Source organism: Marmota monax, unplaced genomic scaffold (genome assembly GCF_021218885.2).
Source record: "Marmota monax isolate L192 unplaced genomic scaffold, Marmota_monax_Labrador192_F-V1.1 WCK01_AAM20220418_F8-fsc00007, whole genome shotgun sequence".
Lineage (NCBI taxonomy): Eukaryota > Metazoa > Chordata > Mammalia > Rodentia > Sciuridae > Marmota > Marmota monax.
In genome coordinates, this window is record NW_026692781.1 from 31,265,697 (window position 1) to 31,284,189 (window position 18,493).

The window sequence follows — 18,493 nt, forward strand, 5'->3', positions numbered from 1 at the left end:
GCTGATGCCAAACTGCATTAGCTACAGAGGGACACTTCCTGTCCATTATTCTAATCAGGTTAATTGTGATTGGAAATAATTGCAGTGCATTCCTATAGGACATGCAGAATCCTGTCAACCCTGTTCTCTCCCTTACAGTATCCTAGATGGTTCCCAGGTAGGATGGCTACCCTGGGCATCAAACTATATGCAGTCATCTACTGCAAAACAAATATGCAGAACACACACACCTTTTTCTTTCTAAAAATGGCACACCTTGCAGGAAGAGCCAATTCTTCCAGAAAAAATGAGTAAATGGGTAGAGGTCTCTAAATAATAAATTATTACTCAATTTAATGCACTCCCTTGAGTCTCTCTCATTCTTTATTAAAGCTTTACGTATGTCATTTGAGTATGTATGGTTTCCCATCATTATCATCATTATGCTACCCAGACAGTCACCTAATTTCACCTAGGAAATCAGTGGAAATGAAACAAAATTTCATTTCATAAAACTAGGCTTCAGAATGCCTTTGATGTGCCGTTTTCATTTTCTTAAACTCATATTGCAGTTTTATGTATTCTGCCGTGTTCGTTTTAATTGAATGATTTCCCATCAGCTTCAGAGACAAATGAAGGACAATAAAGAAGGTATCCGTACTTCTTGGGGTAAGGAAAATCCTAAAACATTGGAATCTCCTCCTTCCAAAAGACTGTGAGAGGATTTGCTTAGTCTGGGCCCTAAAATGCTTTGCAGGTGGCTAAGAGATACTTGAGTCATCTTCTTAGAACCCATGGCAGCAGGACTCCAGGACAAGTTGGACCCCATCAGACACATGAATGGATCTAAATGGATCTAAACTCTTTTCTTTCTTTTGGAACCCCTTCACTCCAAACCAATGGAAGTGCCTCCAAATCACAACTTTCCCTCTGTGAATGCCCATGCTGCCCCCGACTAGGCTGAGCAGCATGCTGGTTGGGAGGAAGATGGAACATGCAGTCCGGACACCATGCAATCATTTGCCAAGAAAGTCTTGAGGCCACATTCAATGCCCTAAGTTTCCCTGAAGGTTTTGCTTCCCAAGAGTGCTCAGGGACTTCTGTCATTCTCCTTTGGTCTCCCTGTCTCATACTATTTTCTAGTTACTGCCAAGTAATAGTAAGTATAATTTATGGGATTCTCTTTATGTGCCAGGCATTCTATAAAGTGTTTTTAGCTTTTGTTATCTCATTTAATTCTTGTAAGAATCCAATGAGTTAGGAATCATCATTTTCATTTTGCAGATGAAGAAATTGAAATAAACGAGGATGTTTAACTTGCCAAAGGACATGCAGCAGCCAATGAAGGAACCATATCCTGAAACAGCCTTTCAAAGCATAGGCTGGGACCACTATGCAACACTGCTTTCCAAATCCCCAGTTCACATGGGGTGCTGGGTTTACAGGGGTCCTTTTCCCTACAGGTATGGGACCACCTCATAAAAATCCAATTCTCTGTTAAGTTTTTCAAGAATTCCTTTTTCTTTTCAAATTTTCTAGTTAACCTACAGTGCTTTCCCTTTTTAAAAAAAAAAATAGTTTTAATTAGTGATGCATGACAGTAGAATGCACTGATACATCATACATAAATGGAGTATAATTTCTAATTTTTCTGGTTGTACATGATGTAGAATCCCTTTTAAGTGAATGTGTTAGCAAATAATTTCTGTGTTTCTCAACTCTTTTCATTAGCTTCACCAATTATCTCCTACTAGACTGACAGAATTTTCTCTAGAATTCCCAGGACAAAAACAAAATCCCTTAAGTTGCTACAATATACAATTAAGAGTCCAGGTTCTGGAATCAGACTAACTAGAGTTCAAATGCTAGCTTTACCACTCAGTCATGTGACCTTATGCAAGTTATTTCACCACATAAGCCTGTTTCCTCATCTGTAAAATGGGATCAATAGCACAAAAGAGTGATGACAGAATTTGTGTAGCATGTTTACAATACCTGATACATGGGTACTTAACAAAATGATCATTCTTATTCTTGTATGGATGTTTTGTTATTAAGTATACTGAGCAATAGTTTGAAGAATTATAAGGAGAAACTTAGGAGACTTTATTTAAAATTTGAAGTTTCTTCAATTTTTTTGGCAAACTACTAATTTACCAAAATAAAATAATGGAAAATAATCTGCATAAGACTACCTAAGAGTATGAGCTGCTGACTCCAACCAAAGGCTGTCAGTGGCTACTCTCCTAGGCTGTTCTCAAACTAAAACAATTACCATACCATGGATCTTTATTATTCAGATATGTCAGTGAAGAATTTTAAGCAAGAAGGTATTCATAAAATATTTTTAAAGACTTTAATAACTTATCCTTTCTTGATCTTTAACCAACAGAAAGGAGATTTCAAAGAAATACAAATGCAGTGCCATGACTACACTTTCAAAAATATGTTGGGATAGTTTGTATTTATTTTCTGAAATCTAAAAACTGTGAAACGGAATGATCAGTTTCCTACACTGATCCCTAAAGAGCACCTTTATCTAGGAATTTTCAAGGTGGGATCCTGTTGAAAAATAGCAAAATACTGTCAATAATTGTGTGGCCTTATAAGTTTGGTCAGGTTCCGTAAGCTATCAAGTCTTTAGAAAGGTGCCTAAGAGACAATTTAGTTTTAAAAAATATTGTAAAAAACCTGAAAACAAAACCCAAATCTGTTCTATTTTCTAATGAGTAGAAGTGATTTCCAAGAGCAGACTCCTGATTATGTGGATGTGAAGTCTGGCAAGGGTCTCCAGTAATGATTTAATGGGCTTCCAAAGTGGCAAAAATACTGGTGAATTTCACAGAAGTAAACATTAGTGCAAATTAACAACTTGCCCAACTTTATAGCTCAATATTTAAGTCCAAAACTTTTAAAATAAAATGAATAAGAAGATTTAGTTACATACATCCAAATTAAGCAGTCAAGGGACTTATTTTGAAATATTCACTAAGGACCTAAGTGTAAATAACACAATTGGGCAGTACATGATATAACATGGGCTTCAATTAAAAATCTATTGCACAGTGAAAAATATAAATAGTCAAATTGTTTGAAAAAATTGATGTCCTTGAAAAAGTTCAAATATTTCTACTAGAATAAAATTCTGATTCTGTTAACCAGCTCCTGGGAATTTATCAAAAAAAAAAAGACATTAAAAAAACTATAATATCTAAGCAAATCAATCTTCAGTTTTGAAGAACCCAATTTTCAGTTTTGTACAAATGTGCACTTGTTAAATATTGGTCCCCAAAACCACCGACCATGGATTTGCAACCCATCTTAGCAATAGTGAATGGGATGGGTCTATCATAAATCAACTTGGCAAAAGGTTAAGGGAAACAGGGATCAGACTAAAGATGAGTGGGCTCAGATCTGAGTTGGCAATGATCCCTGGCTGCCTTGAGGTAGGAGCTCTAAAATGCACTATATTAGGAGATGTCTACATCTCCTGGAAGGCCTAAGCACAGAGTACTTTGAAATTATGAAAGAGAAAGAACAGGAAGTCACCAAATCCTGAGATCATCCCAAGAAGGAAAATAAGTAAGGCCTACCTTCCCCCTATCAGTTCATATGGGACCCTTGAGTGATACTTGCACCATTCTGTTTTTTAATTGCATACTTTTTGCATTGCCTAAGGAAGAACTTGAATTCTCTGTCCTTAACCACCCCCCATCCCATCTAAATAATCATGTAATTTAAGGAAAACAATGGTCTTTCCATACAAACAAAGCCCCTGCCCCTTTCATCTAAAACTAAGCAGCTGTGGACAATGTAGAGTCTGACCCCCTACCTGTACCTGCCTATACCACCCACCCACCATGTTTGGAAGAATTAGACATTCCTAAAGGGATGGAAATGGCACACCATATAGTGCAAGATTACCACTAGTACATGGCCTGAGGTCATATCCTTTGACCAACATATTTAACAGATTAAGAAATCCTTGAATTGTGTCTCTTAGTTCTGAAAGAAAAACACAGTATCAACCCAGCAAGATGTTTCCAAGTAAAAAGTGAGTGCAGCAAATATCTCACCTGAGGGGTTCGGGAGGAGCTGGGGCTGCTAGAGGCCGATGAGACCATGCTCACGTTGGGGTTCATGCTCCGCTCCCGCTCGTCCTGGTAAATGCGATCTCGCTCCACTTCCGGAAGATTGAGGAAATTCTGCATGGCCCTCAGATTTACTAAGAGAGACTGAGAGGCTGTCCTAGGGTCTTCTTCCTTACGTAGAATCTCGGACAACAATCCCTGAATGAGTGGGGGGGAAAGAAAAGGTTGAGTTATATCTGCAGGTGTGTGTGTGTGTGTGGTTTCCATCCTCCGCCCTGCTCCCCTTTGTTTGGTGTGGCCAGCTGGCTGTGATGTCAGGAACCTCAGTCTAATTCCTTAGGGTTCTCTAGCACAAAGATTTTGTGGGAATGCACTTGGCTTCCGGGGGCTGTACCTTATTTTAGGACCATTCTATTCCGACACTTCATCCTCACTGTAATAATCATCGATGCACAGAGATGCCACCTAGCAAGGTAGGCGCTTGGGATGAATTGTGAAGCTGCAATTACCACCAGGTGCCTCCTACAAGTATTTCAGGAACTGTTAGAACTCTCTCTGCTTGAAACTGGGAACACTTGGCAGTCCTGCTCAGCTTTACAAATCTGCCAAGTTTGGTAAATTTAGTTCCGACATTTAAACAGCATGGGAGATTTACATCGATTAAAAAAAAAAAAAGTTTGGCTGAATTTATGTGTGACCGGCCACTGTTTTCAATATAGATGTTTCTTATAGCAAAAGAAGGGGGGAGGGTGGAGAGAAACAAAGTAAGAGGCTATAACTTGTGTTAACCCTCTGATAACTTCCCAGTTCACACACACACAATAGTTACCCTTGCATATGTATCAAAGGGCATCTAAACCTTTTTATGGGATACCCTCATGGGGGAAGCCCTAATCCTGCCATTAAAGCAATGAAAATGTGGTCACATCCAGTGAGGAGACAGAGCACACTTTAATTGCAGTATATACAGAATACCATGGTGGGCTCAGATACTTTGAGTATGTGACTCATCCAAATAGCAAGCTTTAAATAGGAAATTAGTGTTTTTGTGTGCTCTAATGATAGAGAAGTCACAAAGAAAAGTAAAATGTTGCCAAGACTAAAGTAACATGGACTGGAGAGGGGACCTTCGTCAGAACATTGTAGCATTCTGGGAAGATGCAGATCTACTTCCATTCTGCACACTTATTGGATTACCATACAGAGGCATCATTTTATATTCCCAGCTAATATCCCTCCTTAAGGTAGTATGAGATCAGGGTTTGGGACCATCTCAGGAAGAGCTGAGATGTTAATCCTATATATTAGAACAGATGGGACAACCCCAAATCATGGAAAATCACTTCTATGAACTGTGGTAAAATGGTACTGATGCCAAAGACATGTCTCCTGAGGTGAATTAATGTCAAGGCAACACTATCAGATTTCTAGCACATGGCTTAAACATAAAGGGCATCAGATGCAAGGGGAATACACAATCTCTGGTTGGCCAGAAATCTACAGGGTAAGATACACATTTTAAAATAAAGTAATACATTATAATAGAGTGAAGCAAATGCCATTTATAGGACTGTCCAGCAAGCAGCTATCAGCACTTCAAGGAAGTAATCACTCCTCAAAACATCACATAAGACAATTTATACTATAAGGAACCTACTATAGTACGGCATGCCATCTGATAGTTCTACAACTTGGATGTCGTGGTACTTTGATTAGAGGACAATTTCTTGTTAATACTCGAGAGAAATGAGTACACATTTGAGATGGTTAGAGAGCACTCTGTATAGTAGGAGAGGGAGTGTGTGCATAAACGCATGTATTACACACAGTGAGGTCAGAATAGGAATAAGAATAAAATATGTCACACAATGAAGCTAGAAGAAATGCTATTGTCTGTGTGTACATATGTGTGGATGTGTGTGTGCATGCTCACATATGCTCAAGGAAAGAACAAAATAGGATATGTACATTAAAAAAAACCTACTGGTAAAATGATTCTAAGAAAAAAACAGATTTCTTTTCATGCTTTTAGAAGCAACAAGTAAGACATTTGTCTTCCAGAAAATGTTATGCAATCTATGAATTGATTCTTTCTGAAATTAAGTCAGTCTGCCTTACATTATCCTACTTTCTACTTGCACTGAGCAACCTGAAATATTCATAATGGATTTGCTTCAAGACACAAAAAAAAATCCCTCTAAATTAATATATGCAGAGAAGCAAAAGGAAGTGGATTTGAAACCAATACCAATTTTCAATATCAGTAAGACACTGAGATTGATATTTTCTGAGCTTTCTTTAATGATGAACCATGCGTAAAAAGAATGAGTTGGTCTTCTTCTCCCTTCTCCTCACCCTGCTACCTCTGGTACTAACTTTAGTATTTTAATAAATTTTAAAATACTAAAATTTGAAGGAGTTTGAGTATCAACATGGATATATTCTTTATGATAGCTATTATGATTATAATTTAAAATATCTCTGGGCTGGGGATGTGGCTCAAGCGGTAGCGCGCTCGCCTGGCATGCGTGCGGCCCGGGGTTCGATCCTCAGCACCACATACAAACAAAGATGTTGTGTCTGCCGATAACTAAAAAAAATAAATAAATATTAAAAATTCTCTCTCTCTCTCTCTCTCTCTCTCTCTCTCTCTCTTTCTCTCCCTCTCTCTCCCCCTCTCTCTTTAAAAAAAAAAGAATTTAAAAAAAAAAATAAAATATCTCAAAGGCAAATTTTAACTTATTCTTCCACCATGAAATTATTTCACAAGTTATGAAGTATACTACAGTAAAAAAAAGTTGCATATAAAATAATGACAAAACAAAAATTATCATTCTAACGAACCCTCAAGGTTATGTTTAATGATTCCTCATCAATAAAAAGATTATTCAAAAGCACAGAGTGTTTTTTGTTTGTATGAATTTTTCCTTTCACTTTTAAACTGTTTAGATCCTTCCTTTACCTTTTTTACAGTATGGGCAACCTTATGGGAAAATTAACCCATCTCTAAGGAAAATGCAGACAAAGCACCCTGAGAATGATTTCTCGTCAGCTCTCCTTTCCAAAGTGAAAGAGACACAATATTTGTTTTTTAAGGGGCTGGTGGAATATTCTGCTGCCTCTGGTTCATTTGCCTAATTACAGATAAAGACTCAAACCAACAAGGTGGCAAGTGCCACCTCCTTATATCATCTCCAGAGAATTAGAAAACTGTACCAAATTATTCACTTAAACTTTCATTTGAGTAGTCATGGTCCCCGAGTGGATTCTTTTTACCTCAGACATCTTCAAATAATAAGTGGCTTACTAGTGAGCACAAGAAGTGCTCTTGTGGTTTTGTTCAGTCTTTTTCACTTTGGTTATTTATGTGCTTTTAACTATCTTAAACTGTGATTTTAAAAAATGTAATCTAAACTCTGCAGGCTCAGAACTTATTGAAATGAATTTAGCTAGTTGAAAATCATCCTTGGGGTGGGGGTGGGAGGATCACAAGAAAGTCTGAAGCCTAACTTATACCACAAATCACCCCACCTAATTTTCAAAAAAACAAAAAGTAAATGTTTATCATATTGAAACTGTCTCAAATAGAACATAAATTAATAATTTATCTCACATAAATATTTCTAAAGCCCTTGCCACTATGTCATCTGGCATTTTAATTATCAGCCAGCCAGGCAGGAGGTGTCACTTGGACATGGCCATTATGCAGCCTGAGACACAGAAAATGTGGTATGGCACCTGGGCACCGAAAAAAAAAGATGTACTTTTATGAATAGAAAGGTCATGAATATTGAGAATGTGCAAATGGAGGGAAATTAATAAATTAACCAGGATATTGCTTATTAAACTTTCATATCAGTAATCATATTAAAACATATTGCAAGTATTGAGTAAAGTGGCCATTAAGTATTTTCCTCCTCATAGGCAACAGAGCCTTCTCCAGGGAGTCATAACAATTTCCTCTTCAGTGTTAGCTGGGGTTATGTAAGACCATGAAACATAGTGAAATGCAAGGAATGGAAACAAGATTGGCATAAGGGGAGATTCCCCTCCAAAAGAGTTCTTGGGATACAAGTCAATGGAAAAAGAAAGGAATCAGGCAAAGAGAACCTCAAATTGGCCATTTCCTTGGTCTATTAATGGAGTATTTTGCAACCTTCATATCATTTCTAGCACCAGCAAAGAACATACAAGTTGGGCAGAAAAAAATCATTATAAGTAAAAAATTCGAAGCACAAAATGCAACAGAACAATAAAAGGCAATCCAACTTGCTTGCTAACACACAAAGAATTTGAATTAATTTTTGAAATGAAAAATTCACGTCCTTAATTTTTCCGGTATTCTAAAATATCTTTGTAACAGATTAAATGAATGACCTTACATTTTCTAAATCTATCTTTCTGCTGATGAGCTTTTCATTTCCTTACATCTTCAGTAATTTACATAGCTGGTCTCAAATTGTCAGTGTGCCTGATACATGCTAAGACTCAGAAAAGTTTGGGAAACATCACCATGACTGTTTCTATAAAATTTACTTCCAAGTTTCTGTACAAGCCCTTGTTACCTTCTCTGGGATGGCTGATAAAATATCTTTGATGAGCCTCTAATCCTGTAAGATAACACATACAAACCCAGAGCAGGTTCTAGGAATTCTGAGCCTGTACCACTCAGAGGCCCCCAGTCCTCCCCAAGGCTGGCAGCAAAAGTTAAAGTCATTACTGACTAAATTTTAACATTTTTTTCATGGCTCTCAAATTTTTACTGCTTCTCTAGGACTGAGATATATTTCTCACAGAAAATCTAGGAGGACCCTAAACCTAATATCTACCATTGATTATCTAGGGAACCCCTAAATTCAATACACTTAATCTCAAAGAATGACAGATCCCTCCATTAATTCATTTCTTACTTATGACTTGGTACAAAACTCTGAGAGGAATGAGAAGATTAAAAAGAGATGGGTTCTGCTCCCAAAGAGTTAAGTATATGGTGGGGAGAAGAAGGTTTTATGGTAGTACCATGGAAATGATGACAGGTGTTATAATCATGAGATAGAGCCAGAGCCAACTCGGTTCAAAGAAGGAAAAAAGCATGGCAAACTGCAGGGCTCAGGGAAAACTTTTTGGAAGAGAGTGAGACATAACATTTTAGTTGGGACTTTAAAATGCAAGTAGTGCCTGGGTAGAGAGATAACGGTGGAACCACACAAAGGGGAAGGGAAGAGACAGGAAACAACCAAATATTTGAGGAAAAAAAACAAAAAAGAGCAAGTCTTCTCCAGAATATCAAGAGAAGTTTCTGTTTCCTTAAGGTTTAAAAAAAAAGAAAGAAAGAAAGAAAGAAAAAGAAAGTACAAAAACTGATAAAGTGATAGAAAACATTCTGAAGTGAAAATAATACAGTCCCCATTAATGTAATTCTGAACTACTGGAGTATATACAAGCTAACCAGCAAACATTACCCCCCAAAATGAAGTGATATTAGATAATCTGCTCAGCCTTTTTGTCACCTGCAACAAATTAGGCTTTCAATATGCAAAACATCTTCCTTCCAGAAAAACAAATGATCATGATTCCACTTAATTGTAATTTAATGAGGCATAATTTATTTTTTAAAGTGATATACACCAGGTGTGTACAGAGGAAAGTGGCCCAGCCAAGCCCCAGTGCTTCTCTTTGGAAAAAGAATCAAACTAGCTGGAGACTGTTTTCATTTCTATAAATTATGTTTCTGTTTGTGGCTGTTGAAGTGGGAGATAAAAAGGGTAACTTGCAATGTTCACTTATTATAACATGTACCTTTGAGGTAACTCAATCAAAAAAATACTCACTTATCATATAAAGCAAATAGTCTAAAATTGTTGAGATTCTAATCTGAATAAAGGTAGACATTAAAAGAGCACATAAACCCCCAAGAGAATTTATATATACTGCCTATGGCTATGCTAAAAATAAAATCATACACTTAGCACTTCTTTAGAAACACTTCAACTGATAATGGTAGAGAAAATAAGTCCTATCCATCCATATTTTAATTATTAACTCTGGGACAACCACATATAATCCCATTTTGCAGATTTGGGCACTAACTTGGGCCAACTCTCCATCCTGCCCCTAAGTATAACCTGTCTAACACATACTTCCCTTGGAGTGCAAAAAAAAAAAAGAAAAAAAAAAGAATAAAAGAAGGGAGGGAGGAAGGGAGAAAGGAAGGAAAGGAAAAAGAAAGACAACATCCCTCCACATTCCTCATATTTCACTCTCCCTTTTCATGATTACTTGTTAGCCTTGATTTCATGAACTTCTGGAATTTGTCCAGATGATACAACAGCAAAAAAAAACTAGTATCCTCTTAAGAAGCCAGGTAATGCCAAATTCCCAGGCTAATCGCACAAAGTGAACTCTCACATTTTGGTGGTTAATTCAGAGTTAGTGGAAGCAGTGAGATCAGTGGCATAGCTGTAGAGTCTACTGGCATCCACCATCTGAAGGCTGACCTAACGAAATCGCTTCCCTCCTAATTTCTAGTCTCATTTCCTTCTAGATGCTCCTGAGGCATTTTCCCCTCTGCTTGTGAATATAAACAGGTTTCCCTGGGTCCCATATTCATAATCTACAACCCCACTATGAATCTGGCTGCGGAAATTCATTTGTGTAATGCTAAAAATTCCCACCCCACCCCCACCCCCCAGAGCACTGCTTAGCCATGAAGCCTGAGTACTTTGTCTGATTTGAATAAAAGGTATACAGGGCACAACAATGACAATTTGATTTTTATTATTAAAAATGATGTGTTAAATCCTCAAAGAAAATGTCGTTATTGCATTAGTTTAATAAAACCTCTCTTTTATTACAATATTTCTTTATTAGGAAAGACAGCCTATGCATGTGGCATTTTTGTAGGATAGGGTGGATAGAATTGAGTATCTACAGGGAATTAATGTACTTTGCAAATATAAATGCATATACAAAAGTAACACTTGCAGACAAATGTTACTGTAGATATAAATTTTTCAAACCACTAAAAGACTAGGCACATATGTGTACATGTATATCCACTGCAGTTGGGTATGATTTCTCCCTTCTTTGGACAGAGAATGCACAAAAGCGCTGATTCTTTCTCAATTATGAGACTTACCATCTTTTATATTATGCCACCATAAAAGCCTTCCTCCTATAGTCATATTCTACAACTCTGGCAGGAGATCTACACACTTTGCACTTAGTGATTAGTTGTTGATATATGGGAATATAGGGATCTAAGAAAGCACTGAATGCTTATTTTTACATTTCTGGGACAGAGTGTCCTATCTTGGCTAAACAGCCAGCGACACGCCCTGCCTGGCAGGCTACATATTGAAAGCCTGAATCACATTATACCCAAGAGCTATTCATTCAGTCTATTGAACCATAATTGAAACTGGAATTTTGAGTCATGCAAACTCCTCTTTAAAACAAATATTCCATATACCCCAAACCTGCAATTTATCAAACAAAACACTTATCTCATAGACAGTTTTCTTCCCTGAGCATGAAATAAAACTTCACATATGGCACCTGACACATCAGAACACAGTAAGCATGCAACACAAAGTGAATGGCTACAGCAGAATATTCTTAAAGCCAAAGCATTCTGTGCTCTATTCAAGGCAATACCTTGTACAAATCAGACTTGAGCTCATACAATGGAGGACCTTGGCCAAAACCCAATTTCTGGCAAGTTTACTATTTTTAACCTAACCTATGCAACAGTAGACATTATTAGGTAAACAGTCTCATCTCATTTTCCTCCTTATCACTTCCTCCTTGTTGTCTTTTTAAAAAATGTTAGGTAGTAGAATGGGGGCTATGCACAATCCAAGTCAAAATTTTCTAAACATGTTAGCACCAAAAAGTGTAAGCAAACAGAGAAATGAACAGGTTCCCTTTGGAAAACGTTTTACCAGTGGTGCTCTCAGCTCTGAGCACGTACATGGTTTCTACTCACACCTCAAGTACCTGGCACCAGGGCTGTTTCATTCACAAAGTTCTGGGCCCTGGTTATTCCTAGTTTCCATGAGTATTCTGTGAAACAACTGTTGGCACTCTGCCCAAAAAATTTACTAGCTTTGGCTACTTTGTCAAAACATTGGCAAAAATAGCAATTCTCAAAAACAAAACAAATCAAAAAATACATTTATTGAATATATTTATATCTCAAATGTATCAGATGCCTTTAGATATAAGTAAAGCATTGTATTAACACGAGCTGATTATTCTGAAATAGTTATAAAACATTATTCTTTCCTGCTGAAATATTTCTGCATTAACTTCAATCACTTCCAGGGTCAAAAGCACCTGGTCTGACATAGCACATGGAACACATCACAGTCCTTACTGTACCACAAAAGGATCTCTGGTTCAAAAGTCTGTTTATTGGTCGTACTGCCTTGAAAAAGGAACTGTGTCTTTCTTCTGCCACTCTATGATAGCAGCAATGATTGAGAAAAAAGAGGTTGAGTCTGAGCTTGGAATTCAGGCTTACTCGGTTAAAAGTTGGACTCTAATTAGACAACAATTATTCACCCGAAGGACAGTTTCCTTGCCCATAAATCTGAGATAATTCTACTTTCCTCATGGGCTCCCTATAGAGGTTATGTGAGTACATGATATATATTAAAAGTTCAAAAAGTGCTAGCCATCATTATGATGACTAACATAGTCTCTAAATACTTAATATTTGTTAAATGAGCAAGTAAATATATAATATATTCTTATTTTAAACATTCAATTTTAAATATTCAAGTCAATTCAGTTATATTTTGCTAAATGTCTACTTACACAGAAGGCAAATTATAAATAATAACTTTTAGGAATAATTAAATAACTTTTTGGAATAATTAAAATTATTTGGCTCAAGTCTCCTCCAAAGGAAAAGCTAATAAAATATATAATATGAAATGACCATATGTATATTTCAGATAGCACTAAAATATTAATTTTATATTTCAGAAAAGTAAAACAACTTTCCTTCTCTAAGTAACTGAAATAATTTAAAATAAGCCTTAATCTGGATAATTTAAATGTGGGTCATAATTATTAGTGAATCATGAAATTAATTTAGCAGGTCAAAACAAACTTTTTATAATGAATTAGAATTAAGAAAACTAGAAAGTATCAGAGTGCTTCAAACATGGTGTGAATATTGGTTCATGAAGGTATATTTTTTGTTTTTTTTCTTTCATGGAGTCTTTGCTTTAGAAATAGATATACAGATAGAGCTGGAGGTAAACCCAGTTGCACATGTGCACACATCTGTGTATGTGCCAGCCATTATGTGTAAAGCATTTTTTTTGGTGGTGGGGGGCAGGCATCATAGTAAGAGAAATCTGAAAGTAAATGATAAAAGTCTGGATTGGTAATTTTAGTCACAAAACTTGTAGGTAAAATTGAAACAATCTAGTAATTTCCAATTGATTTCAATTCAACGTGGTTATATACATATATATATATATATATATATATATATATATATATATATATATTTTAACAGTATTTCTGGCCTTTAAACTTAATTTTCTTTATTTGAATAAACAGGCACTTTACCCCAAGCCAAACAGTCAATATTTTAATCAATTTCCATGAAAGGAAACTATATATATTATTCTATTGCTTTCAATAAGCAATGGAGAAAAATATATAAGTAATGAGACCTAAAGCTGATGTTTCCTTATATTCCTTTATGAAAATTCTACTTTAATTAGAAAACATCATCCAGGATCTGGGATAGAGCTGCATGCTGAAAGCCCAGGTTTCTATTAAGACATACTCACTAGAGGTGAAAGAAAGACTTTACTGACGACAGAGCCCCCCACCTGCATGAAATGAGTCAATCATTCCCTGTTGGAAAATCATGGGGGAAAAAAAAAACTTAGAAAACGATCACCAAAAGGGAGTGTTTTTTTTTTTTTTCTTTCCTGTAAAAATGGAGACACCTGAATTTTCTATAATGAGTCCAGTGACTCATTAACTTTTAAGGACTCTGCACATTGGTCAGGGGCAGAAGGAATACATAGAATAGGAGGTCACCATATTTGCTTCCTCTGATTCTTTGGCATGAGTTTTGTGAAGGAGGGAGGAAAAAAAAGAATAGTTCCATTTCCTGTTACACACAAGTTTCTATCTCAGGTAGATTTACGAGTAGGAGTTGAGTTGTACAGTTTGATAGGTAGCAAATCAACCTTTCCTTTACCCACAAAGCACAAAGTTGGCTTCCCCAAGTCTGAATACATTAGCTCTTTGACCTAGCCAATCTATGTTGTTTTTTGGCTGAGATTGGCCATATATATTAGTCTTTATATATGTACAGGAGGAACCAAAGTGAATCTGCTATCTAGAGGGCTACCCTCAAGCTACCAAATAACTTTTGAGACACTGCTATCATGGGAGATATTAATATTATTACAATCTTTACATCTATGAATTCAAGCCAGTGATTCTGAAATGAAAGATTGTTTATTTTATGAAGCAAGCAGGGACATCTCTTCCTACTTTATTAATTTAATGTTCTGAAGTCAAAAGAGGGTATATTATTTGCTTTGAAACTCAATAACATGTTCATGCCTGATCTGCACCATTTCATATTTATAGCCCATCTTTCAGTGGGTGGACTTCCTTTTTCTCACAGATTTCCTTGCCATTTTATAACCAGCTCACTGAACCATGGAGTCAAGACCCCTAGATTTACATTGTGTCCCATTACTCTATGACTTGTGAAGTGCCTGTATCTCTGTTGGACACCGAGAAATAATGATGGCTGGGACCAGATGCTAGCTGACAAAGAATTCTGAATATCTTGGAGGTCAAGTTATCTACAAACACAAACTGTATGTGTAATTAAATTATGCATATCTTTGGTTAACAATATGTATAAATCAAACAAAGAAATTGAAAGACAAATCTTGCCGCCCTCAAAACTGAATCGTAACACACTAACACTCAGATGTACAAATATTTGGATTGCCAGACTTTTTATTTTGTTGCTACACATCTCTGTGTTACTTCAAAACATGTTTAGCCACTCCTTAGACATTTCAACTTTAATAATTTGGGATGTACATGTACTATAAACATTGTGTCAATAAAGCATAAAAGCAAAATTCATGTCATCTCACGCAAAGACGTTTACACTTCTAGCAGTTGACCTTACTGCCAATGTTTCTGATACATCATTCAATCTAATTTTCCAATCCGCTGAAAACACTCTCCAGTTGCTGAGTGACTTCATAAATTGTATTTATGACCCTGGTCTTAAGTTTCTTCAAATGATGTGGCTTTGATGAGTAAACTGCAAATTTTCTGCAAAGTCTCATAAAAAATAAAAAGTAGTCAAACGAGGACAGGTCAACCAAATGAGTTCCTGAGGGATTTTCAGTATCCTGTTCTCTATCAGATAAGACCAGGGTGCACAGCTTTCTCAAGCATGGACTTTCATAAAAATCTGGAAATGGGGTAACTCTGTGACTTTTTTTTTATTATTAAACTGAAGAAGGAGCAAGATACCAAATTAGAGACCAAATGTTATAAAAGAGTAGCACATTTTGCAAAACACATCTGTGCTTCCACAGAAAACATGTTTCTGGTTGGCTCAGCAGAACTACCTGAGACACAAGATGAACCTAAAATTTTCTGAGTTATGGCATGCCCTGCTGGGGGGCAGGGGGAATGATATACTCTATTAATAACAATCATGGCAGAAGTCTTGTTTTCAAATGATGCAAACTTCTCCTTGCTGGCTCCTTGGGTAAGGACATTTCCTAAGCTCTGTCACCAAGGAAAAGGGCAAGCAGTGCAGACAGGGCATGAGGATCACACCTAATTTCCCTTTTCTGGCATTCTAATGCTCCCATTCACACGTGGCAGCACATCCGTTCCACTGGATTTAGCCTAGTTTGGATCAAAGCTTCCTCTACTTCATTTAACAGATTTGTTCAGATGGAAGGTCTCAGAGGAAAAACAATGTTAGTAAGTGGGGATTTCTGAACATATGAATATGTAGGTCATTGGATTTTTAAATAAATTAGAGAATAGTTTATCTATTAAGGAAGATTCACTGTACATATTTTATGAAACTTGCTCATTATAGGTCAGTGGACATCAGTAATATTAAGTCTTTTAAAAGATCGTCAAAAGATTTTTCATACTTGTATAATCCTACAATTGATTTTTTAAGTCCATATTGTAACAAAGCAAAATAATGCCTAAGATTAGGATTCATAACTGTCAAAATGCAAAGACAGAAACACAACTTAAGAAACACAAATAAGAAATTTATTTCATGTCCATAGACCTATTAAGTGAAAGTATGTCAACACTAAGACAAATTCAGGATATAGACAAAAAAGAAAGAGTATGGGTTATATGAAATTATTACTTCAGAGACACCATCTACACCTCTACATCCCTGACAAAGCACTGAAGATTAAGTAGGGCCAAGGAGCAAAACTACTCTGAAATTCACATGATAACATCAGTCACCTTTCAAACTTAGTAAGGATGGTTTTCATTCAAGTCTACTTTGATAGAACTTTTAAGGCCTCATACCTCATATCTGTTTCTTCCCAATCTCATTCATATTCAATTCATATTCTCTCTCTCTCTCTCTCTCTCTCTCTCTCTCTCTCTCTCTCTCTCTCTCTCTCTCTCTCTCAATATCCCTAAGTCAGTAGTCATCTGGATAATATCAATAGCAATCCAATGACTTTTAGAGTTACAGGTTTAATATAATAGTAGTGATAATAGATTCAAAGTGAAACTCTTCCTACTAGTCCCATAATAGTATATGGCTTTTGTTTTGTGAAAAGAATGAGCATAAAACTGACAAAACTGAAGTTTTAGGGTTTTTTGTTTGTTTGTTTGTTTGTTTGTTTGTTTGTTTCTGCTGGGGATTGAACTCAGGGGCACTCATTCTATTACTGAGCTACATCCCCAGTCCTTTAGTCCTTGATTATTTTGAGACGGAGCTTGCTAAATTGAGTCTGACCTTAAACTTGCAATTCTCCTCTCCTGTATTGCTGAAATAACAGGTGTATGCCAATGCACCCAATTTAATGAAGATATACTTTATTCAAACTACTACTGGCATGATACGACCAAATGTCAAGTAGGCTAGCAGTGACATGGACCTATAATCTGGAATTTAAAAAAAAAAAAGATCCTGAGATTAAATACTCCCATGCAAGTGATTTGTTAAGTCAGGGCTTCACAGGAAACTGGTGAGACATAAGGAGGGGAAGAAGTGCAAGCAAAGTCCCAGGCATGGCCTGATTCTGCAGAAAGTTCTGGAGAGAAAGAGCAGTCCCTACCACAGTAGACAAGGGAGCTGGGCTGTCATCTTCCTGTACCATCAGGCCATTGTCTAACTAAGCATTTCCAGCTCTCTGCCAGTGTGAGCAAAGCAAAATCCAGTCACCCAAGGAGAGCCCTTAAATGAAATGCCCAACAACAGATAGAAGCTTTTAGAAATGAAAGCCTGGGGTGGGGCATCAAATGCAGGGATGTTGTGCACCTCAACTTCCTCTGATGTACTGACCATAGCATCTTGCTTAATGACTACAGTGAAAGTGCTTAGAAATGAATCATAGGATTGCCTGAATATTAAGGACCAGGTCAGAAAATACCTTATCACTTTCACCTTACTGTTCTCCTGGAATCCCATTTGCCATGGCATGAAAAGCCTTTTCTTTTAAAAGACTGGTAAAGACATGGTGCTTGGCACGACTCTGCACCAGAAATCAGAACTATGTTAGTCTCATGGTCCCATTAGAGTCCACAATGGCATTTCATGACATCGAATAAAGTCATGAAGCTGTATCTCTTGCTCAGAACAAGTGACACAATTTTTATGTTCTTAGAAGAGACAGTAAATGTTTTTGTTAACACACAGAGAAAAGTAAGAAAAAGAACCCACAATAATAAAAGAATCAGATTAGCCAAAGGTTGTCTCTCTCTGACTCCAGCAATGGCCATGACCTTGTCATGAAGCATGGGTGGGGCACCATTTCATCAAACAAATTCACTTTATGCTTCTTAAAGGCATATTTATTAAAATAAAAATGCATTAAAAACAAGCTTTTGGAAATATAGTCCTTAGTGTTATTTTACTTCATCAAATGGTACTATGGCAATGATTCTGCCATACATAGCAACTAGTTTCTCTGTAAGGAGCTGGCATTTTCAAATGCTATTTATTATGAATTTTAATTTTTCATCAAGAAGTCTTAAGCATGAGAAATGAAGCAGATAAGGTATTTTATTTCCAATTCTAGCTGTATTTTAAATATTTACATACGATTTCAGTTTTATATACACATACACAAGCTAGATTCCTTCTTGGTAAAATCACCAAGTACATATTCAGGAACACTAATTTTAGGGTGATAAAA

At 36.5% G+C, this 18,493-nt stretch overlaps 1 protein-coding gene across 2 annotated transcripts in view; it reads right to left on the reverse strand.

Annotated features, from left to right (window-relative positions):
• Positions 1–18,493, reverse strand: part of Satb2 (SATB homeobox 2) — a 175,270-nt gene that overhangs the window by 50,388 nt on the left and 106,389 nt on the right. For both annotated transcript variants that reach the window (XM_058580352.1, XM_046447569.2), the window contains exon 8: positions 4,056–4,268. In XM_058580352.1, coding sequence (XP_058436335.1) covers positions 4,056–4,268 — 213 coding nt within the window. The remainder of the gene's footprint in view (positions 1–4,055; positions 4,269–18,493) is intronic.